This window comes from Megalops cyprinoides, chromosome 3 (assembly GCF_013368585.1).
Source record: "Megalops cyprinoides isolate fMegCyp1 chromosome 3, fMegCyp1.pri, whole genome shotgun sequence".
Taxonomy (NCBI): Eukaryota; Metazoa; Chordata; class Actinopteri; order Elopiformes; family Megalopidae; genus Megalops; species Megalops cyprinoides.
In genome coordinates this window covers 1424974-1450470 of record NC_050585.1, presented here as the reverse complement: position 1 = coordinate 1450470, position 25497 = coordinate 1424974, and the positions used below count along the sequence as shown (strand labels likewise).

General features: G+C 42.9%; 1 protein-coding gene across 2 annotated transcripts in view; it reads left to right on the top strand.

The window, feature by feature from the left end:
* Positions 1–23239, top strand: part of LOC118774310 (glutamate receptor ionotropic, kainate 4-like) — a 373600-nt gene extending 350361 nt beyond the window's left edge. For both annotated transcript variants that reach the window (XM_036523569.1, XM_036523570.1), the window contains 9 exons: positions 84–287; positions 13152–13265; positions 16706–16815; positions 17044–17217; positions 17500–17665; positions 18755–18980; positions 19795–19923; positions 20259–20377; positions 22290–23239. In XM_036523569.1, the coding sequence (XP_036379462.1) occupies positions 84–287; positions 13152–13265; positions 16706–16815; positions 17044–17217; positions 17500–17665; positions 18755–18980; positions 19795–19923; positions 20259–20377; positions 22290–22679 (1632 nt within the window). In that variant the 3' untranslated portion in view covers positions 22680–23239. The remainder of the gene's footprint in view (positions 1–83; positions 288–13151; positions 13266–16705; positions 16816–17043; positions 17218–17499; positions 17666–18754; positions 18981–19794; positions 19924–20258; positions 20378–22289) is intronic.
* Positions 23240–25497: the final 2258 nt, after the last annotated feature.

The window sequence follows — 25497 nt, the reverse complement described above, 5'->3', positions numbered from 1 at the left end:
ATGCCTTACATGTTTGGGTTTTATTTTGTAACAAATATTACTTATAATCTGAAAAGTGCTAACACAGTCCAGTGTCCTTGCAGGAGAACCCATATGTGATGCTGCGTCAGAACCACCAGGAGCTGGAGGGAAATGAGAGATATGAGGGCTTCTGCGTGGACATGCTGCAGGAGCTGGCCGATATCCTCAAATTCAACTACCGCATCAAGCTGGTGGCCGATGGGCTGTACGGAGTGCCGGGGGCCAACGGCACCTGGACCGGCATGGTGGGCGAACTCATCTCCCGGGTGAGAACACTTAATCTGTGTTAACAGGAGCTGTCTGAATGACATCACATTACACTACATTGCATTACGTTATCTGGAGCGACTTAACATAGGTTATAATTTTACATACTATCCATTTATACACCTGGATATATACTGAGGCATTGTGGGTTAAGTACCTTGCCCAAGGATACAGCAGCAGTGCCCCAGCAGGTGATCGAATCAGCAGTCTTTTGGTAGACCTGCTCCTGATCATTATGCCACACTGCTGCCCATATCAAATGAAATATGTTAAATGAAAAATACAGTACACAGGCTTGCCAGGGCCCCTCATTTCAACCAGTACTTCAGTGCTGACTGTGTGAATGCATTTTTAGTGGATTTTCATACAGAAAAGTGCAAAAACATGTAAAGCTCATACAGCAATGTTGGACAGTGTAGTCAACCAGACAAAATAGTGGGCCGTCTTTACTGTAATATACAGAAAGCCACATCTGCATTTGACTGTCATGTGACCCGTAAAAGCTGTATACAGCGTAATGTAATCAGCCAAAAAGGAGACATTACCCAAAGGATGACTGTCACCCCGCAGGTTTTTGTAGCGGCAGACTATCCTCTGTCCTCTGAAATTTGATGCTTTAATCAATTAGGTTGTAATTGTTGGAGTACATATATCATCAAATACGTTGTGAAGCTTCAGATAATTTATCTATGCCACAACGCATGCCAATAGCCTGAGCACTTGAGGCGTGTTTTCACTTACACTTGTGCAGGGGGACTTGAAGATAGCCACACTAAAAGGACCACTTAGGGTCAAAATTGAATAGCTCCAGGTACAATTGGCCCTTGTAGTACCTGATGAGGCCAGCCCAAGACTTAACCAGGACTGTTTTTCCAGTTAGCTAATAATTGCCCAGGTGCTAGCTTTTTTGTGGGGGTGGTGTTTCCAGTACCTCATTGCAGAGCATTGTGACAAGCAGGCAAATATTTTCCCCAACCGTTCTACTTGTTCTTCATTCTTCATGCACATAAACATGTAACATTTGTCAGTGATAATCAGACAGGACCATATTTCAAAGGATTTTTGGTTTCACACCCAATCTGTGCTCTACTATCTACTGCACAGGGAATGAAGTCAGTGATTTCAATGAGGAAAAAAATGGCAGCAGGTGGCCAGGCAGACTGCTCTGGACTTTCTGTGACACACAATGCAGAAAAATACAGAGGAAGGACTTTATCACAGTACCTTAAGAATGTGCATGTTCTGGAGTTGGGAATGTCAGTAATCACAAAGTAAATGGCAGTTGACCCTACCATGAAGCAGAGCACTAGCACAAACACACTGTAGACTGTGTACACACTGACAAGTGGCCCCTGAAACTGTCGTCAAGTGCTGTTCAAAGGTTTAGAGCTATTCCTTCTAGTTTATCAGACTGTAGAGTGAAAAAATATATTATATAAATATAGATATTTATTTCTATAAATAAATTATAAATTGGGTATTTTAATTGTTTTAATAATTTATTATGCTCAAAAGTTGTAATTTATTTGAAATGCTGTTAAAAGATTTAGAATTATATCTAATTCCATTGTAGTTTTTTAGAATGCAGATTGAATGAATCATTTAAAACTTTTACATCCAGACATTTTAAGATAAGGCTTCGGAAAGGTAATTGATGAGGTCATTGAATTTAAATGACATTTTTCAATGACACCTGCCAGTAGAGGAACATAGAATGTTTTTTTGAGCAAACCATCAGGAACCATTGATCACTCTTCACCTTTACTCATATTTTTTACGCATATTTACGCATATTTCCTGGATACACTGTTTAATCTCTCAGATGCAGACTCATAGCTCTCATATCCTTGAATTTTTTCCCTTTCTCATAACCCATGGCCATTATTGAAATTGGTTGGCTATCAGCTCTCCTCTTTACAAAGCTCTAGCTGTATCTGCGCAGGGTCTCAGCCCAGAGAGAGTGAGGGGAGAGGTGGGCACATTGCAGATGAGTACTGTTGAAGGCCTTTGTGGAAACTGTATGTGAACCCTGACACCTGGCTGCCTTACTTCCACCACTGCAGATATCACTCTAACCAGATTAAACGGTGCAGCAGCTTCATTCAGCCAGAGAACCCTTGCTAATGAATTTCATTTTGTTCCCTTTCCTGAACAGTCACACATATCTGTCATAAAGGCCTGAGCATGCCATTAAGCATATTAATCCCATTTAGAACAGAATTTTTGCTATGTAATTCTTTCCTATGTCTGCTAATGTAATAACATGTTGTATGTCTTATGTAATAAAAAAAAGGGGTTCTTAGCTCCTTACCAAGGATATGAAATGTGATTGTTGGCATTCATATTTTTCTTAGTTATCCAAGGTAATGGAGGGCAAAATAATTAAAGACATATAGCAAGGGATACCTCCTTTTATCATCACATTGATTTCTTTCTCCTAAAGGTTCCTCTCACTCATTCAGCCAGTGACCTTTGGGCCCTCTCACAAACATTGACAATGACATGGTGTAAGGGATGTGGAGCCACCTCTGACCTTGCGCCCAGTAGAATGAAGTGGACACACATTACACCACTCTACACCACATAAGATCAAATGATAAAGAATGATACCTATAATAATGAGTAGACAATAAAATACTTTTGTTTTGGCAGGTTTGATTACAATGTTTCTCTAGTCATTGGTATGTATGATTCATTATAGTTTTGAACTATTTTTGAACAATGTATTTACACAGTAGCGGAGCGAGGGGGGGGGGGTTGGGCCCACAGTTCTACCCAGTAACAAAGGGGCCCACCTTGGGCCCAATCTGCCTGACTGAACATGCATTTTTGTTGTTTAGTTTAATGTTTTGAAAAAAAGTTTGTGTTTTGATTGCAGCAAAAAAATAAAAAGTCAGACTGAGGGCGTAATGGTTTCGACCGACCTCTAGCTACATTTCTCGCCGCGATATTTATTTTGAATGAGCAGAGACACAATAATTACAGAAAACTTTATTCGCTGTCTAGTATCCTTGTGTAAGTGTACAAACAGAAAAATTACGACCTCTGTTCGAGTCCCAAAGTAGGAACTAGGTGATCGCTGGCTGTCTTGTTTTATTCCCATCGCCGTCACTGCTGACGTAGCCGCGATATTTAGCTATTTTGAATCAGCAGAGACACAATAGATACAGAAAACTTTATTCGCTGTCCAGTTTCCTTGTGTAAGTGTACAAACAGAAAAAATACGACCTCTGTTCGAGTCCCAAAGTAGGAACTAGGTGATCGCTGGCTGTCTTGTTTTATTCACATCGCCGTCACTGCTGACGTAGCCGCGATATTTAGCTATTTTGAATCAGCAGAGACACAATAGATACAGAAAACTTTATTCGCTGTCTAGTATCCTTGTGTAGGTGTACAAACAGAAAAATTACGACCTCTGTTCGAGTCCCAAAGTAGGAACTAGGTGATCGCTGGCTGTCTTGTTTTATTCCCATCGCCGTCACTGCTGACGTAGCCGCGATATTTAGCTATTTTGAATCAGCAGAGACACAATAGATACAGAAAACTTTATTCGCTGTCCAGTTTCCTTGTGTAAGTGTACAAACAGAAAAAATACGCCCTCTGTTCGAGTCCCAAAGTATGAACTAGGCCAGGGGTCGGCAACCTGCGGCTCTTTAGCCCCTCTCTAGTGGCTCCGGAGCTTTGTCAAAAAAAAATATGGAAGTGAATAACATTTTTTTTACATTTTGCTATCATTGTTGAAGCCTTAAAGTCATCCTTGCATTATCCAATGTTCAAAATTTATTGGGTGATATTCGTTTCGAGAATGATAAAATAACGCATGAACACACGAACACACACAACGGTAAACAAAGAACAACAACCTTACGCTTTTGGTGTTTCCTGAAGTCTCACACAATAGACCAATACTTCCGTGTCGTCACACGGGGGGCTGGTGGCAGAAAGTGGCTTTGGCTCCCATAGACTTACATGCAAAATTCAAGACTTTCTCAATGTTATTAAATAACTTTACCATGTTTATATAATGTCGGTATAATTACTTAACTTAATGTCCCAAAACAGCGATCAATGATCACCAAATTTATCTGACATCTCACATGTCATAAACACTATCTCCTCTCAAAAAAGCTAAACGCTCCATTGACGCCCATTATAAGGAAAACGCTTAACTTAATTTTCCAAACAGCGGTCAACTAACAAAAAAGCAAAACTGAGAGGACAGCGCTTAACGTAACATCAGCCTAACTACCATATTCCTTGGATTTTAGTTTTGCTTTTTTGATAGGAGATGGTGTTTATGACATACGATATGTCAGACAAATTTGGTGATCATTGGACGCTATTTTGGAACATTAAGCCACGTTAAGCCTTTTCCTTACAATGGGCGTCAATGGAGAAGAAATCGCTTAATGTAAGATAATGTCCATACTCATAGGATTTCGGTTTTGATTTTTTGACAGGTTGAAGTGTTTATGACAAGAGATGCCTGAGAGAAATTTGGTGGTCATTGATCGCTGTTTTGGAACATTAAGCCGTTTCATGTTAAGCGTTTTAGATTGTCCGCAAAAGCTTGGTTGTACTTCAAGGCGAGAGTTGTTGGTGAAATTAAGGTGACGAGGACACTAATGGATATTCTGGTTGTATGTGGACAGGTTTGTACAAATATTTTTATTTTATTACAACTTTTAGATTTGGAAAGCTGTAAACCCGTGTTTCCCAACCCTGCTCCTGGAGGCACACTGTCCTGCATATCTTCTATGTATCCCTCCTGCTTGACTAAATCAGGTGTGCTCAGCTAATCAAAAGTGCCACTGATGAGTTCAGTCAGGTAGGTAGAGCAGGGATAGATAGAAGATATGCAGGACGGTGTGCCTTCAGGAGCAGGGTTGGGAAACGCTGCTGTAAACTACACGTTTTGGTGCCTGGATTCCAGTTGTTTCTGCGAATTGCAGCGATCCATTTGCTTCTCTTTTCTTTAGCTTTCGACAGTCTGTAAAAAGTTAGCTCCGATTTCTTGTTGAATCTATTTGTACAGTCAATCGCGCAACAGCTCTTTCCCATTTTAGATGTGTTTTTTGTGTTTTCGCGACATTCAAGCTGAACGCTAACGTTGTCACTCATTTCCGCCACTCAGTGGGTTTAATCCGCAGTGACTCCGCCTACTGTGACGCCACGTGGATAACCTCTATTGGCTGTATAAGGGCCCACTATAGGTCCTCGTCCCCTCTGCAATGAGCCATCGGCTCTGCCCCTGTACTTACAGTAAGATCCTCTATTTCAGAGTAGACAAATACAATTATCACAATTATCTAATTACCAAAATGTGTTACTAGGAAACATTATGTATTGCATTAACCTTTGTCTGTTCAAAATTGTGTCAGTTCATTTCCTCATTGTGAGCTAACAAAGATCCAAGTGGCCATTGTCTCTAATTGTCTACTCACCATTAAATCTTTATATCAGTGTACATGATCCATTCTTTACTGCATTATATTGTTTTTGCCAAACACTTGAATTAACAATTGATGTGAATATGCTTTTCTGAACTTCAGATCAACAGACAGTACCTTTCAAAGTGAGCAATGAGCATTAGAGCAAAAACCGACGTTGTTACAGGTTGTGCCATGCAGAGAATCTCATCAGACGCATTATTCAGCAGCAATAGGAACGATGTTGACTATTTTGGTTTTTCTCGGCCACTCTCTCACAAAGGCAGGCACATGGCAGAATTAAAAACTTTTCAGAAAGTAGTAACTCTTCAGTAAGGGTATAGTTATTAGGTATGTAGCCATGGTCTGCTTGTGTTACCATGCTATCACAACCTGCAACTTGTCAGGTGTCTGTGAGTTGCTCAGCTGAGGCAAGGGTTAAGCACCTGGTGTATGTGGGATTTGTAGTGTGAAAATTAGCCACTGGAACTGCAGTGTGCATGCTGCAGGAGGACAGAGTTGCCATTGCAAAGGTGAGCCGAATGTGTGTAAATTGATGAAAAACCAAAACCAAAAACAGGCAAATAGAATGACTGATTGATGTCTGGGTTAGTCTAAAGGAGGATTCAATTTACAGGTACATGTCACAGAGGCACAGGGAATCTCTTAAATTAGAGAGATGGACAGAATACAGGCAATGGGGTTAAAAAGTCAAGACAATGGGTTCAAATAAATGAAATGTTGCTGTACAAGTGTTACAGTTTTTCTCAGTGGGTTTGGGTGCACTCTGCACAGAGCCATGTAACACCACATTATCTCACCTGTTGATTTGCAACATGCTGACAACTGTTGGTATTTGTTATTACTAACCCACATAGTATCCCACACGATAAAAAAAATATTACTCAAGTCCCATTATTTCAACAGACAGTGTGCATGACCATAACATCATTACTTATTTACGTATAGCACAGTACTTTAAGAATATGTCAGCTGTTACACAGAATGTCTCAGAATTACTATTCTCAATCTGGAAAGCCTAAGGATGAAATAAGTGCTGCACATAGCTACTGCACAGTCACTGAAAGGGTAGCTAATGAGAAATATAGTAGTTTCCTTAAAAGTGAGAGACGCACGATGTCTATGCTGTTTGTAATTTTATTGTAAAAGGCAGAAGACAGAAAATAACAAGGCTAAAAGCAATTAATAAAGTGATTTTTAATTTTTAAGCTGATTAAAATATTGAAACATTTTAACTGGCTATCACTAACTGGTGTGTTTGCACAACTAATCCTACATGAGTGATCTCAACAAGCCTTAGGCTAGTTCAGCTGATGTCCCTTCACAATACCATCCATGCCACTGGCTTTCACTGGCTGTTCACCATGTTTCTGTAGCTAAGGCTGGTGTTTTTGGTTGAATCAATTACTGTAAGCTTACACAACGAAAGGGCAAAACACAACAAATGGGTACTTTGCAGGTGTCAATAATAGTTCTCAAGTTGATATTAAATCCATTAGTCTGTTTAACATTGAAACTGACAAAACCAAAAAGTTGTGGCATTAAAATAGTTTTCATATGTAGATTGTAACCTGATTCATCTATGTTATTGGCTTAGCAGACTAATATCTGAGGGCATCTTACATTTCATACATATTTAATTTTTGATGCTGGATATTTAATGAAGCAGTTTACTATAGGTACCTTGCTCAAAGATATACATGCCCTAGCTGCGAGCCTGCAAACTTTGAGAACCATGCCTGGCTCCTTAGCGAGCAGGATCCAGCTGCATGGAAAAAAACCTATTTTCAGTGAAAAATAGTGTCAGTGATGAATTTTCTCTTTCACTGTGGTGGGATCACCTGAGGTAGTGTGCATCTATGGCAAAGTATATCGCAGCTGTAATCTCCAGGGTGTCCTCTCCAGACAAAAGAAATGGTTGTGGGCATGGATCTGGATGGTTTCAGTTTGTGTACCTCTTTTGCCTTTGGATCTTGACAGAGGCACATGATGAACCTGCTTTAACACAGGGCCTCCCACTGCCACCATGGGAATATATAAGAATAAGAATAAGAAATACTTTATTAATCCTGAGGGAAATTTGAGTGTCACAACAGCACCGTCCAGCACACATCAAAAACAACAATAGAATGAAATAAATAGAGAGGTATAAAATACAACAAATAGAAAGATGTTTGTGCAATTATGCATTGTGCAGTAATTATATAACATATAATAAATAAAATGAGAATAGTGAGGTAGAGAAGTTATTGTCCATTGTGCTATGATTATATACATAATATATAATGAAATATGAAACGAATAAACAAGAGTAAAGTTATTACTATTTTACAGTGTGAAATGTGCAATAGAAAAACAGTTATTGTTGTACACTGTGCATAACAATGGTAACTGTATAGTGCAATTCTTGACCAGATAGCTAGAAAACAGTTATTGTCCAATGAGGAAAGATTATGTGTGAGGGGGAACAGCACAGGGCATCAGGTGTCAGTCAATCCCATGTTGCAGCATAGAGGGGAAAAGTTGTAGAGTTTGATGGCTGCAGGCAGAAAAGACCTTCTGTGTCTCTCAGTGGAACATTTGGGGGAGATCAGCCTGCCACTGAAGGTGCTCTTCAGCTTCACAAGCCCGTCATGGAGGGGATGGGAGGTGTTGTTCAGAATGCTCACCAGCTTGTTAAGCATCCTCCTCTCTGCCATCGCCCCTAGTCAATCCAGCTCAATTCCACCTCCTATGACAGAGCTGCCTTTCCTGACGAGCTTGTTCAGTCTGTTTGTGTCCCCAGCTTTCAGACCACACCCCCAGCACACCACTGCGTAGAAGATGGCACCGGAAACCACAGACTGATAGAACATCTGCAGCATCTTGTTGCAGACCTTGAAGGATCGAAGTCTCCGCAGGAAGTAGAGCTGACTCTGGCCCTTCTTGTTGTCTAGGTGCACTCCAAGGTATTTGTAGGAGTGGACTACTTCGACATCTTCTCCAATGATGGAGACAGAGGTCAGAATAGGTTTATACCTGCGGAAGTCCCTGCAGTTGCCACTTGATACACCCCACGATAGCAGAGTTATCAGAGAACTTCTGAAGGTGGCATGACTCTGACTTGTACCTGAAGTCGGAGGTGTACAGGGTGAACAGGAATGGAGAGAGGACAGTCCCCTGGGGCCCCTGTGCTGCTCAATCACTGCTCCCTAGTCTCACATACTGTGGTCTATTGGTCAGGTAGTCTGTTATCTAGGTCACAAGCAGAGTGTCCACCCGCATGCGCCTGAGCTTGTCTCCCAGCAATAAAGGCTGTATGGTGTTGAAGGCACTGGAGAAGTCAAAGAACATGACTCTCACAGTGGCCCCAGCCTCGTCAAGATGGGAGTAGGCCCGGTGCAGCAGGTACATGATGGCATCCTCTACTCCGATGCGTTCCAGGTAAGCAAACTGCAGGGGGTACAATGCTGGACTGGCCAGGGGACTAAGGTGTGAGAGGACCAGCCTCTCCAGGGTCTTCATTGCATGTGATGTTAACGCCACTGGCCTGTAGTCATTTCAGGCCTTGGGGTGCCCCTTAGCCACAGGGACCAGGCATGACGTTTTCCAGAGTGTGGGAACCCTTCGAAGTTTCAGGCTCAGACTGAAGATGTTTTGGAGGACTCCACAAAGCTGTTCGGCACATCTCTTAAGCACCTCCGTCCTCACACCGTCCGGGGCCTGCAGCTTTGCCTGAGTGGAGTCCTTCCAGTTGCCTCTTCACCTGGTCAGTTGTGATGGTTGGGGGGAGTAGCGAGGGGGTAGAGGCAGTTCCAGATACAGGGACCTGAGAAGGGCTGGAGGGGGGCTGTATGGTGATTTGGGAGGTGTGAATGGTTGAGGGGCTGGGGGTGGGTGGACAAGGGCTCCAGTGTCAAACCTATTGAAAAACAGGTTTACCTCATTGGCCCTGGCCATGCTGTCCTCTCTCACATGGCTGCTGGTCTGATTGTAGCTGGTGATTCTCCTCATGCCGTTCCACACTGCCCTTGTGTTGTTCTGTTGCAGCCTGTATTCCATCTTCCTCCTATAGGTGTCCTTGCCCTCCTTGATCTTAATATTCAGTGTCTTCTGGACCTTCTTAATCTCCTCCTTGTCCCCAGCTCTGAAGGCCCTCTTTTTGTCATTAAGGAGGGCCTTTATGTCTGTAGTAATCCAGGGTTTGTTATTCGGAAAACACTGTACTGTGCGGGTGGGGATGACATTGTCAACATGGAAGTTAATGTAACCCGTAATGCATTGTGTTAGCTCGTCTATGTCCTCACCGTGTGGCTCGGTCAGAACCTCCCAGTCAGTAGCCTCAAAACAACCCCTCAGAGCCTCCATTGCATCATGTGACCACCTCCTGAATGTCTTGGTGGTTGCAGGTTGCCGCTGGACTAGAGGCTTATACTAGTGTGAGAGTTGGACCAAGTTGTGATCCGATCTGCCAAGTGGGGGGAGGGCTGTGGAGCTGTATGCGTCCTTAGTGTTGGTATACAGTAAATCCACTGTTTTATTGTCTCTGGTTGGACAGTTAACAAACTGGGTGAAGTTTGTCATGGTGGATGAGAGAGTCACGTGGTTGAAGTCTGCAGATATTGCGATGAAAGCGCTGGGGTGCTGTGACTGGAGCTCCGCCGTCACCAAGTGGATGACGTCACATGCTGTGTTCGCATCAGCTGATGGTGGAACATAAACTGCGATCATTATCGCATTTGAGAATTCTCTCTGCAAATAATAATGACGTAGACCGACCACTAAAAGTTCAATGTCCAGGCTGCAAACTTGACAGTAATTTCCCCCGGATTGCGCCGTCTGTTGTTAATGAGGACGGCAATCCCCCCTCCTTTCTTCTCACCGCTCTTCCTTCGGTCTCTGTATGCCCGTATTACATTTACATTTATTCATTTGGCAGACGCTTTTATCCAAAGCGACTTACATAGGTTACAGTTCTTTACAATGTTATCCATTTATACAGCCGGATATTTACTGAGGCAACTGCGGGTTAAGTACCTTGCCCAAGGGTACAGCAGCAGTGTCCCAGCAGGGATCGAACCGGCAACCTTTCGGTTACGAGTCCTGCTCCTTAACCACTATGCTACACTGCCGCCGTATTGTCTCGAAGCCAGTGACGGTGGAGTTGTAGTCTGGGATATCTTCATGGAGACAAGTCTCCGTAAAACACATGATACTGCACTCCCGAAATTCCCTCTGACTCCTCACCAGTGCCATTAGTTAGTCTGTCTTATTCGCCAGCGTCCTCACATTTCCCATAATGATGGAAAGGAGATACGGCTTGTATCTCCTTCTTCATTCGCTGTTTAATCCCAGTTCTGCAGCCACGGTATTTCATGGTATTTCCTCTTTATTTCACCCGGAATATGTTGTTGGTATTCCACAGGGGCAGTCGCCGATCGCCATGATAGGAGTTCCTCCCTAGCGTAAACAAAGGGAGCCTGCTCCCCCCAACATGTGCTCGCATATCGTTTGGGTGAAAAAAGTGTCCCGATGAGCAGGAAAGCACGAAAAACTTCAATAAAGTGTGCGGAGTGCATTAGTAAAGACTAAAATAAGAAAAAATGCTAGAAAAAGATGCTAAAATAGATAGACCAAACAATACAAATAGATCGGAGCGGTTGCGACAGGCAGCCACCTGTAGCAGCACCAGAAGTGAATATAGACATATAATATAGACATATAGAAGTATAAAATACTGCACACTGAAGCTGCATGGAGAGGGGCCACAGAAGGGAACACCAGCACAGATGGATCTCACCAATAGATTTTAATATTACAGACCTGCCATTATATACATCACTTGCATTTTACATTATCCACTTACACAGCTGGATATTTTTTTAGTGAACAAAGTAAAATAAACCAGCTTCATATGTTTTTATATTTAGGCCCCCGCTCTCAGATTCACAATTAAAATCCTAACCTGACCTCTTTCAAGTCATAGTGCAAGGTACTGGTGCAATTAAGTGATGATGGTTCCAGTGAAGTTGTTCAGACCCTGGACAGGGACACATCAGGTGATTATTAGCAGACAGGCTCCAGGCGTGCTCACCTCAATTCAGACATGCACATCAGAGCTGTGGATAACTTTGGGCTCTCTGTCCTACCCTGCAATCAGGGCTCTATCCTAAAGGAGTCCTGTCCTCTGGATTATCTCCACAGAAGACACTGCCGCATTTGCTCATTGTTCAAATTGCAGTGTGCTGTATTTGCCCTCCATGGGGAGTGGGGCTGGAATTAACTGGTGAGTTTTAAAGGACAAATTCCAAGACAAGGCAGCATGTTTTCTCTTTGGTAGAGAAAAAGTGACTAGCAGAAGCACCTTATATAGCTGTTACATTTGCGCTGCACACACTACTATAAGCGTGTTATGTGGACAGTGACCAGCTCTTGGTTACATGGTTAGAACCCTTAAGCTGTTAGAACCATGGTGTTCTTTGTCTCTCCTATCTGTCATTGGGATGGTGATTCTACTCAATGTGTCTATGGTAAAGGCCACCAAAGTATAGGTATACAGTAAAATATGAATAATTTACTGTATACCTGTCAATTTACACCTATAGAAAAAAATCCAAATGAACCTATGAGAAAGCCATATTAAGCAATGGGATATTTGTAAGCTTGCTACATCCAGCCAAACACTCTCCCAGGATGTTTTTATTGCCATATAAGAGTCCTTGGTGCCCTTTGCTTGTTTTTTTTTTTTTACACAAATTGCTACCAGTGCAGAATAACTGAGTTTATGTGCGCATAAGGATTCAGGATTATGATTTTATACTAAATGTTATATCTGGGTCTTAGTGAAAGACAAATACATAAACTTTGTGATTAATAATGGATGAAATGGACCCTATTCTCAGTCCAGTTATATTTTCCTCAGCCAAGCTGTGCTACTCACCATAACTGTGTAGGTTCCTGTACGCAAGCTGTTGTTTGTTTTTGTCCCTTGTGCGCACTTCACTTTCTCATACTCAGCATAAACTGATTTTCATTTCCCCAAAAAATATGAGTCAAACTGGTAATAATCTGCATCCCTTGGATTGTAGTGTCGATTGTATTGTTCGGGGAAAAAAAAACAGCGGTTCATCTTTCTGTTCTTATTTTATTTCTGTGTTTTGGTGGAAGTTTGAAATTTTGTTTACGTGAAATTAAGTTTTAAAGTTCCCTGAGGCAATTCAGGTAGAAAATGAAACCCAGAGAAAATGTTCTGTTGGATGTACCAAGCACGTATCAAGCACGTATGTAAAACACTGAATTGTAAATGCCTAGCACGTTCAACCAAACTGTTTCACTGGGTTTGCTTTTTTTTTTAAAAAAAAAGAAAAAAAATCTGTGATCTATGGTGCAGCTCTAAGGCTGGCCCCTGACCCTCTGCCTGTATGCTTATTTCAGAAAGCTGACCTGGCCGTCGCTGGACTCACCATCACTGCGGAGAGAGAGAAGGTCATCGACTTCTCCAAGCCCTTCATGACCCTGGGGATCAGTATCCTGTACAGAGTGCACCTGGTGAGGTACCCCTGCAGGACACAGGGGCAGCAGCAGGAAACCATGGTTATGTTACTATAATAGGCACTGTCAGCCGGACTCTGTCATCTCTGCTCCCTTTAATGGGAGATACAGCAGATAAATGCAATGCTTTCTTTCCAAATCCTGGCTTCCATCTAACGCCAACCTGTACCTAATTCACACCAATAACACCCAGGACATGAGGACCAGAGGACTTGCTCGAAATCCAATAGCTCTTTATTCTTTAAGGTCAGTGACTCATTAATCAAAGTCCTTCCTCCCAAAGCAGAGGCGATGCATCGATCTCTCTATCAGCCAATGGCTCAAGAGAATGGGTTAGCGTGTGCGTACATTAATGTGTTGCCTCAGTGGAGAATTTACTCATCTCCCCCAACACACACACACACCACTTGCTAACAAACCCCCATCTACTGAGAGTAGCACTAATAGATATGGCTGCGCACAGCTCTGAGCAGCTGGGAGGATCGATAGCAGCAGGTGTGGCTCTGTATCACCTCTGCAGCTGCTGCTGCTGAAGCACGTTCTGAGCTGTGATCCTGCGAGTCTTCACAGGGCAACAGGAATCTACACACCATGCCGCACTGCACTATAGAGTGTGCACAGCACATCCTAGCCTCCCCCTCCCCCACCCCCAAGACACACACACACACACACGCATCTGCCAGCTAGAGACAACACACACAACCACATCACATCCACATCAAACTCTTTGCACATCTGTGAATGGGAGACAATACACACAACTCACAGCCCCCACATCCAAATTCCAGATCCTGCAAACTGGATACACAAGTCCCTCTTGCCTGAAACCAGATCTGACAATTAGTTTGTGAAGCTTTTGTGATTGCACTTTTTTTGGCACAGTGTGCTTTTTACAGCCATTTCTGCAGCACAATGTATATCAGGCTCCAAACGAAACCCACCACACCCCTCCAGCCAAGTCCCATTGGGATGAAGTTGAGGGGCAACTGGCTTAATGGTCAGTGTTGCAAAAGTATGACAGTGTGGCTTCTCCACCTCCCTGGCATCAGACAGCCTGTGGGCACAGTGTATACCTGGGGAAGTATGTGTCTGCCTCAGACTGGGAAGGCTGTATAGCTACAGGCCATGCCCAGAGCGCAGCCCAGCCGGGCTCCTCGCACATAGCCTCGGTCTCTCTCACACCGCTTACCCCCAGGGCACAGTCCAAAGCAGCCTCCTTCACCACAAGCACACCAGCTTACAGCATCCAGCAACGGCCTTCGCCACCTTCACTGGGAGACAATTACTCTGTAGATTCAGACGAAATGTTTGATTGGTGTGGTGTTATCATTTTGGAAAGCTCTGTCAAGCAAGCGGTGGGAGATGAACAGTTACATCTCACAGTTACAGAATGTGAATTAACCTCAAGATTGACTCAGCATTAAATGAGACAATTACAACACAATTAAATATTACCATGAAAAAAACACATTGAACAGGAATTGTGATACATGTCTTAAATATGACTTGCATTTTTGTTTTGAAACATGCCATATGTTGATCATATACTTTGACTTGACTTTTTGTTGTAGGCTCCTCTGCTGCTAAGGATAAGCCATGATATCTTTTCATTAGTTAAATTATCTAGCTCACACATGATCATAGAGTTCTCTTTAATTGTAAAATAGATATTCTTTGTAAAGATATATATTGTTTTAAGTGGATATAGACAGCAATAGGAGATCAGGTGCTTATTCCAATGAAATCAAAGAAAACATTGGAATTTGCCATGTGTTTGATGCAGGGCTCATTGCAGACTGCTGTTCCTGTATCTAATTTACATGGAAAAGCTAAGCAACTGCAGTGTAAATGGGTACTGATGGTAGAGGGCACAGAGAGGGCTCAGGAACCCCATATTGTGTGAAACTACTATCACCATCGCAAATTAACCAAACATTTTTTCTCTCCATAGTAACACTATAATATGAATAATTAGCAGCATGTGAGACCTCTACCCATTTCTGTCTTCATGCCTCTGTCTCAGTTGAAGGATATGTATTTTTTCTTTTCTTGGCACTTTTTTCGTCACTGAAGGGTAAGAGGGTTGTTTTCTCATTTTTGTCCCGTGAAGAGCAAATTAGTTTTTAATTGGTTGTAGCATTACAGCAGCCTTTACACATCTCAGTAGCATTATAGCAACCTTTATGTATCTCAATAGCATTATAACAGTCTTCACATCTCAGTATGTAATTTCTGTGTATTCCTTTGAGATATATGTGAGGCAAGTGCTCTAAAACAGATATAGTGTTATAAGCATGACAATAAATGTAATTTGATTCATTGGCTGATATAAAACTCATAAAGATATGAATGGTAGTGAAATGACATGAAGAGGGCTGTATATCTGGACTGTGTCTCATCTTCCTGTGTCTCACTGTGCCTCATATTGCAGTCCACCTTAACTGGCTGTGACTACAGTACTGCCTAGCTTAATGCACAAACCTGCACAGTGAGCTGTAAGCTCAGGAAGGTTTACAGAGACTGGTGGACCCTGTACAGGAAGGTATAGAATATAGTCAGCTGCAGCCTTTATTGTGGACCAATTAATCATTTCTCTGAATTACAGACTGCTATTGAGCGATAAACTTCCTATACTGCATGATTTCTGTAAAAATTTGAAAATCTGAAATTTCTGTATATTTTGGTCAGCCACCAGCACTAGTGTGTTTATAGCCATTATCTAATGAAAGACGGTTAAAGGTTCATTCCCTGAAAATGAAGACCTTTTTCAGGTAGCGTTTCTGAGGCTTGGAGCTAAATTTCAGTTCTCAGAGGAAAGTCACTACATGTATGTAAAATAAACCCATTGAAAGTGTTTGGATGTGTAATCAGAGGAAATGTCTCTTATAATGCTGTGGAAATGAAAGTAATGATTATGACAGTAATTTCCATAATGATAACTGGTGATTTTGCTTTTTAAGCCAATTAGTGAATAGGAAGAGATGTTTTCACTGCAGTGAGAGTTTTCAGTGAGGTGTGTAAGGCAGCCATAAAGGTATGTTCAGGTAGGTGTGGGGTCCTGATTTGGTCTTTTGAGTACAGTAGGGTAATTGTTTCTGTGGTGGCTAGAATCACTCTTATTCTGCTGTTTCCCAGTTGGTTTAAAGTTTAAATTGTTTTGTTTACCTCCTGGACAAGGGACAGGCTCACGCCTTCAATCACTTCAGACACTTCATCATAACTCTTCCTGTAACTGTGGTCTCATGATGTATTCATTACTCTCTTGAATTCACTTGTTACTGATAATACTGATTCTCGACAGTCATGTATCAGTCCCATTTAGTCAGCACAGAGATTATCGGATTATTCAGATAATTTTTGTAAAGAAAAGCTTTAGCCTTATTGTGTGTGTGTGTGTGTGTGTGTGTGTGTGTGTGTGCGTGCGCACATGTTTTTAGGCCCGTAGACCTGGGTACTTCTCCTTCCTGGACCCCTTCTCCCCTGGTGTCTGGCTCTTCATGCTGCTGGCATACCTGGCAGTCAGTTGTGTGCTCTTCCTGGTGGCCAGGTGAGTCTGCAGCTCCACACTGCCATCTGCATTCATTGCTCTGGAATTGCAGTGACATTCATCCATTCAGTATATGAAACTGCTGGCGTTACTGAAGATAAGTAAATGATTTAACTCCATATTAACATGTTATTTTTCATTCCGTAAATGCGCAGACAGGAAGTAGCCCTATAGAGTATGACTTTCTTAACCTTTTTCTCCCATTTGTAACCTGGTCTCTGTTCACAGACTGACCCCCTATGAGTGGTATAATCCTCACCCCTGCCTGAGGGGGCGCTGTAACTTGGTCATCAACCAGTACTCTCTGGGAAATAGTTTCTGGTTCCCCGTGGGGGGATTCATGCAGCAGGGCTCCGCCATCGCCCCCCGCGCTTTGTCCACACGTTGTATTAGTGGCGTCTGGTGAGTACACACACACATTCATGCACATGTGCACACACAAGTGCACACACACGTACACACACACATACACACCTGCACACGCACAGGCACACAAACACACACACAGAAACACCCGGTCACAGAAACACAAGTGCACATACCCACATGCACAAACACACATATTCACACACACCTGTACCCATATGGGCATGCGCTCACATACATACACTCAAACACATATTTGTCCACACATTGGTTGTATGTGTCCTGATGTCCATCTCCACGGGGATGTCATGGCTGCAGGTGGGCCTTCACCCTCATCATCATCTCGTCCTACACGGCCAACCTCGCAGCCTTCCTCACTGTGCAGAGGATGGAGGTGCCCATTGAATCAGTGGACGACCTGGCCGACCAGACGGCCATCGAGTATGGCACCATGCACGGGGGCTCCACTATGACCTTCTTCCAGGTGAATTGTCTTTCCAGATCAAACTCCCAACGATTTTTACTTCCATATTCGTTTTTCCATGGGTCAGTACCTTCCCTGACTAAATCAGTGAATGAACAAATACCCCAATTACCGTGTCCTGCATAAACAAAACCCAGCCCATATGGGCTTACAAGACACATTAATTGTAAACGTAATTCAGTTGCTTTATAAAAAATCAAAACAGTGCAGTCCACACTGGATATAAGAAACATAAGGTCATCTTGACCTGTCAAGTTAAACTACTTTTTGCTTTTTCATCTTTCTCCAGCAATATTTTCTTCTGATTCCTCTGATCATTCTGCTCCTACCATTCCCACATGCATTATCGCAACTTCAGTGCACTTCCCAACGTATCAGCTTGTCAGACTCGGAGCACTGTAAGACATGGTGCTGCTTGTCCCATGCTTCCTGCTTAACCCAAGTTTCTCAAAGGCTGTGGTGAAGAACCCCAAAACAAACTGGCATCGCCAGGATGCAAAATGTCCAAAAACTCCATTTAGTGTCATCTGCAAGGTGGCCCTCATAGTTACGTTGCAAGGAAGAAGCCTCTTCTGAAATTAAACTACAAGTAGAGGCAGCTTGAATTTACCAAACTAAATCTGACTTTCAGTTAGTAGCATTTCTTCTGGTCTGATGAAAATGAATATGCTCACCAGCCTTATATTTGGTGTAATAAAGGAGAACCTTTTGTTGAGACCCATTTACTAAATTTTACTACTTATACTTTATAAATTTATAAAATTAATAAATTACTAAATTAAAATAAAATTACTAAATTAAAATATAGTTCCATAATGATTTTTATTACTGTTTAATCAGGGATATGATGAACAGTACATGAAAGATATTAAACAGCATGTAAATTAGAGAATACATTCTTTGTAATTCAGATCTGATATTTTATCACATATTAACATTGACTCCATGCATTATTTTTGAGGGATAAGTTGCCAGGTTAGGAAAGCAATGCCTGTAGAGCACTGCCTAAAATCATGTTTTTACATAAGCTGCCTTTCGCCAGGCACACGCTTTTTAATTTCTTTTCTGGTTTCTCTCACGCTGGGGCAGAATTCACGGTACCAGACATACCAGCGCATGTGGAACTTCATGCACTCCAAGCAGCCCAGCGTGTTCGTGAAGAGCACAGAGGAAGGCATCGCCCGGGTGCTCAACTCCAACTACGCCTACCTGCTGGAGAGCACCATGAACGAGTACTACCGCCAGCGCAACTGCAACCTCACCCAGATCGGCGGCCTGCTGGACACCAAGGGCTACGGCATTGGCATGCCGCTGGGTAAGCCTCTGACGCCCTCCCAGTCCTGCTCACCGGCCACGTGGCAGACCTGCCTACATCATCCAGCTACACACAGCAGGAACCACCCCGAAATGCAGGGAAGTGAACCATTTGTTGCCCATTGCTTATTGTCCCTTACATAATGAGAAATGCCTATTGTGGACTGATCGAGAGGGATAAATCATGTACTGCCTTTGAACGCTTGACCTATCTCCATTATCTCACTTTACAGCATGGTTTCCAACAGACGTGTCTTCATGCCTGACACTTTGCTCAAAGGTTAAGTGAAGCTCGGGCCACCCCAGGGTTTCAGAAACAAAACCTTGGTCAAGCCCCAAGTAGAATAGTAGGTTAGTTTGCATTTTAAGGCAATTTGGACTTGATCCAAAACAGAGAAAATTAGGTTCTGATGTTTTGAGATGTCAGGATGAGATGAGGAAGGGCTACAGTGGTTTAATCTTCCACTCACCACATGCGTTTGATCTGTTCTCATCCATATGCCTTTGCAGTATATGTGTGGAATTTTATGTGCAATCTCACCACCCTCATAACACAACCAACCCCCTCCCCCACCACCCACAGTGCTGCAGCCCTCCTCAGCTGTCAACCTTCGTCCTCAGGTGGACCCTCAGCTTGTTAATAAACTGTTTGATGTTAAATAGAATTTACTTATATTGAAACAACTCAGACACTACCATCCTTTTTGTGTTTACAGTTTGACTGGGCAAACTGAGCACTGAAACAGACTTGAATTCTCAAAACAAACACATCATCAGATGAAGGTTTTCAGGTTGTGATGTGTATGGGTTCCCAGGGTCAGTGTACCGTGATGAGTTTGACCTGGCCATCCTCAAACTGCAGGAAGACAACCGCCTGGAGATCCTGAAAAGGAAATGGTGGGAGGGGGGCAAATGCCCCAAAGAAGAGGACCATCGCGCAAAAGGTACAGGTGCCAGCCCACCCCAACCTGCCCACCCCACCAAGCCCCTATACCATAAGCACTGATGTAACACTGGATCAGTTACATTATACTGGAAATAATCCAGAACTGTACTCTCAAACACTCCTAATAATTTAACAAGTTATCCATGAACATGTTTAGCAAATCGGAGTTTGAAGTTAGTTTGAAGTTTTTTGGAGAAAAGTTTTTTTGGAAAAAGGCCCATAGATAGCTGTATTAATAACTGGTTTGACTTGCCCACCTGCCTTTCCTCATTATGACATGTTAGGGCTCTGGGAAAAGTGAAGAGTCATGTGGGAACATTGTGTCTTCCACAGGTCTGGGGATGGAGAACATTGGTGGGATCTTTGTGGTTCTGGTTTGTGGCCTGCTGGTCGCCATCTTCATGGCAGTGCTGGAGTTTGCGTGGATGCTGCGGCAGACACCTGGAACAGAGGTGAGAGAGGGCTGTATTACCTGCATCTGCTTAATTTCCTTCTCCCCACCCTGATGCTCTCTCAGCCTAGGAGGAACAGTTCCCCTTTATCCCCGTTGCCCCCCTCCAATGGCTTGTACTGCTCCACCACTACATTGGTGGGCTGACAGAAAGCTGTCATCCGCCTGCTAATGTGCCTCAATGTGCCTGGTCCCTACAGCACAACAGCCAAAGAGATCACTCCTGTACATAGCTACATGCTCCCCCTCTGAGGTAACTTTACAGCCGGGGTTAACAATGCATGTTATGAAGACCAACCACATGACTTAATGTCATGCTGGGAAAAACATACAGACAGATACTAATATTGTGCAGTGTGAACTTCCAGAGGAGTCAAATTAAGACATTCTTATTGAATTGCCTTGTTTCGTTAGTAATATTAATTTGTAAGAGGTACAGAAAAGACAAAACCTCAGATATAACTTGCCTTACATAAAACAGACTTATTCTTTGCACTGTTGTTCTGTGCAGCTTCTGAAAATTGGCCCACCCTTAACAAAACTCTGGTAACCCCTGCTGTAGAAAATCTGGGAGCACATTTGACACAAACAAGAGTGAGAAGCTTTGGCAGCCATCCCCTCAGAATGTAGGCATGAAAATAATCACTCAAAGGGAGATTGAGTTATTCCCATTATAATTTTCTTATCAGACACTAATCCTGACACATTTAAAAAAAATTGATATTTTCTTCAGACTTAAAATTGTTTCTGATATTTTCTTTCTTTAAAATAGTGAATTTATGGATATTTTTTCATTTTTTCCTGCTGTCGTTTTTTTTTACACATAATTTAATGTTTACTATTGGGCGGTCCTGTTACCTATAATGCAGCACTGTGACTTGTTAAATAAACCTTTAACAACTCAGTAAATTCCCATGCCACGTGATTTATTTCAGGGGGGAAACAAACTCATTAGGAATGTCAATTTACCTGCATGTACTTTTGGGAAATACATAATACATAATAGCACGTAATGCCTTTGTACACCGGCTCATTCCTATTACACGCTATAGAGGAAAAGAGCTTGCACATTTATTGAGGGCAAATTAATGCTCAGTCTGCCTCATGTTTTGACATAGACCTCGCTGTCACTGTGATTTCCCTCTGTAAACAGATGCTACCCTGTCAGAGTAGGGGCGCTGCAAACAAACGCATAACAAAAATATCAACTTAGCCTCGCTGATTTGCTAGCATGTGATTATTTATATGTTTAATGTGGCTACAAATTGCTTTACTGGCTGAGGCTTAACAAGTTATTCTCAGATATCTAAAGCTTTCATCAGTCTGTGTTTACTTACGCTCCAGATTTCATCCCTACAAATTTATTCTTGCTGTTTTCTGCAGCATGTTAACACACCCAAGAGCAAGCTTTGCAGGAGGAGAAACACAATAACTGTAAACAGTACCACACAGTAACAATTTCATAATTATCTCACACAGCAAGATTTAGTGCACACATGAGTCAGGTATCTTTGATATCTATGTGCAAACAGTCCAACCTCTGTGTCATTGGTCAGTTCCCTGCAGTTTTGATCAAACCTCTTTAATATCAGTGAGCCCTCTTTAGTGTTAGTCCATTCCCTGTGGTACTAGTCAAACCTTTCTGCTATCCAGTCTGTCCTCTGTAACATCAGTCAGTCCTTTGTGGTGTCAGTCTCTCATCTGTGTGAGTAACTACATGTTACGCAGCTCCAGGCTGGCTCTTGACGTTGCTGTGGAGGTGAGGGTGAGGGTGGGGAGTGGGGTCGGTCGGCGGCAGCGGCGGGAGCGTGCTGGGAGGTAGCTTGCTGTCTGCGAGACTTCCCGGCCTCTCTCTTTCTCTCTCTCCCTGTCTCTCTGTCCCTCTGTCTGTTTCTCTTACTCTGTCTCCCCAGCAGTCAGTCTGTGAGGAGATGCTGCAGGAGCTGCGGGGGATCCTGCTGTGCCGGGACAGCCTGCAGCTGCGGCGCAGGAGAGGGGTGGGACTCCTACGGGCACGGCCCCTCCTGCTGGAGGACCGGCGGGCCCGCGCCGCCGCCGCCGCCGTCAGCCTCAGCAATGGCATGGTGTGCGGGGGCGGGGCCCTCCCGGAGCCTCTGTCACACAGACTGGCCCAAGAGGCCACCCTAGTGGCCCAGGGCTGCGCCCACGTCCGCATCTGCCCCGAGTGCCGGCGCTTCCAAGGCTTGAGGGCGCAGCCACAGGGGGCCAGCGGAGCATCGCCTATCCACAGCGAGGGGAGCATAGAGTGGGAGAAGACCACCAACAGCAGTGAACCCGAATAAGCTCCACCCACCCCACCCACCCCTCTACCCACCTATCATTTCCTCTGTGGGTGCAGGGCCACTGTGAGGTTTAATCAGAACCAGAAAAAGCGCTTCAGGCCCTGTGCTGGGTTTAGGAGGAGGGTCAGGTGACTCTCTGGCAGCATCAATGGCATCTGGGTTGGTGGGCACCTGTGGGTATTGAAACTCCTGAGGAAGTTGTGGACATGCTGGCCTGACTGTGACAGGAGAAGCTCAGTGCTGAGACAGCTCCCTCCCAGAGTCTCCCACACTACACTGGATTTGGGGCTGATCAGCAAAGGGGCAGAGTACTATGCAGAGTTTTCTTGCTTTGTCAATTTCTTTTTCTAAATTATTTTCATCCTTTTTTGTTATCGTCATCATTGTTGCTCCCATACAAGTCACTTTCATAAATGTTCTCATTTTGAATGTAGTTCTGTGGGTAGTATTTCCTTTTCACAGTGGTAGAAAGTGAATAGAGAGGATCCCAAATCAAGTCTATAAATCCATACATTGGAAAGGATGCTGAAACTGTGCAAAAACAAACAGAACATGAACACATGCACAATAATTTTTTGTTTTCTTTTTAATAAAAGTGATATTCTGTGTCAAAAAAGTCTAAAAGCTATTTCTGTAAAGCAGCTTTGTTGTATGTCAAAAGTCATGGTGACTGGTGTCAGGAAATTTAATGGTTCTCCTGTTGCCCAGCAACAAAGATTCCTTTGTCCAATCAGAAGCGTTGCACTGCCCATGCTGGCAGCTTTTTTGTATCTGTGTTCTGAAATCCTGCATACCATACCATAATTCCTCCCTGGATATGTATGTCGCATCCAGAATAGGTTTCAGTTGCTCAGTTTAAAATGCATCACAGTGTTATATCCAGAATGGTGTGATGAAGACACTAGGTACCTGACATCTATAATCCTGGCAACTCCTGGTAGATGTAGAAATGCATCAGAATTTCAAACAAAAGATCCAGGTTTAAATTAATATGATTAAATTAATTGGTGTTTTAAATGAATTAAGTACCAATTTCCTTAGGTGCTGCTGGCACTTTTTCTCTGTTGTAATTTCTGTTGTGGACAGATTGGTTTTGTAGAGTGATGGCCACTATTATTAATTTAAATATCTGAAATTTCAAAATGCAGTGAAGAAGTTTGATTTCTGAATGCTGTTGATTATAGTGCAAGACTCAGTGAAGCACAGACCTATCTACAGCATTTGGATTGGGGAGACTGTGCTCAATTTGCATAGGAAGTGACTAGACTAGGGCTAGTCTAGGAGTGAAGGTCTAGATTTGTTTTACATCACATTATTAGTAGTAGCATCTTACAGTTTTTTTTCACATATCCATTTATACAGCAGGATATGTACAATAAGGCAATTCATAATTCCTAATACCTTGCTCAAAGGCACAACAGCAGTGTTCCGTCCAAGGGTTGAATCCTCAACCTTGTGGTTTCAAGCCCATTTCTCTTACCAATGCACCATTCCCCTTTTAATTTGATAATTCATAACATGAACATGGTTTGACAAGTGAAAGGTCATCTAAAACGGTGCTGTGATAATTCACATACTTTGATTTTGATGGCTTCAAAATGAATAGTTTTGCTCTTTCTTAAATTGAATTCTAAATTCTAAAGAAAAATGTCGAGAAATCCACATAGAAAGAGACAAATCCCATGCACAGTGATTCTGCTACTGACATCCTGATACCACCATGCAGTAATCTTGGTATAGAAAAAGGTGTTTTCAAAGTGAGCTTCCCACCTTTTGTTGTTGGACGGGTGCGGTTGACAATGTCAAAAACAAAAATCACCGAGTTTATTTTGTCTTTCAGAGAATTAAACAGAACCTAACTGGTTTTGCTTGGTTACCCCCTCTGTGCCTTATTCACGCTGCAATCAATGCCTCAGGTGGAGAGCCATAGATTTCCCACGGCCCAGCATGACTGTGGAAGCCGTTGGCCTGCAGGAGGATTCCCTCTGCTCCTGGAATGAGCAGCCCAGCAGGCACCAGGGCGGGGGGGGGGCATTTCACCATATCAGGGGACAGACCCAGTTTCTCTGTCACCAACAGGCTACCGTCAGAGCCTTGTGGGTGTGACAACAGAGAGCAAGAGTGTGAATGAGGTGGCTGGGCTACGGCAGCACATTCATCCATGATCAATTGCCAGAAAGCCAAAGTCACATAAGTAACTTTCCAAGTACTGTGTTTGGACCAGGGGTACAGATAATTTTTTTTCCACTGAGATCACAAGCAGGCATATATTTTATTTTCACATGTTACATTGACGTATATTATCCAGTGTTATCAATACATTAGAGTGTCTTTATATGGCGCCACTAAGAGGAGCATGGTAAAACACAGAGTGGAGTACAACTGATAAAAGGAGAGCTGCCTACTACTAAAAACCTGACCAAGCACATACAGGTACCTCACAGGACAGCACCCATACAAAAAACAAACATGTACTGGTGCAAGGATCAGCTCTGGTGTTTGGAGAGTGTTTTAGCCATGAAGAGCTATGTTCTTTATCAGAGCGGCTGAAAACTCACATTTAAACTGCTAGGTATTCTGAAACTGTTTAGGATGACTGGAATATGTTTATATTTGAATAAGGATCACCCATCTACAACAAGTTTGCTTTTCACTCAGTTGTGTCTGATGTGATGAAGTAGCACATTAACCGCATAGCAATTTAAACTGTTACAGAGATGGAAATAAATAATTTTGTAAGACAGTGTTATAACATGGGGACAGGTCTCCAGTGCTGTTACATTTAAAATTTTGCACAAATATGTAATTCCACCAAATT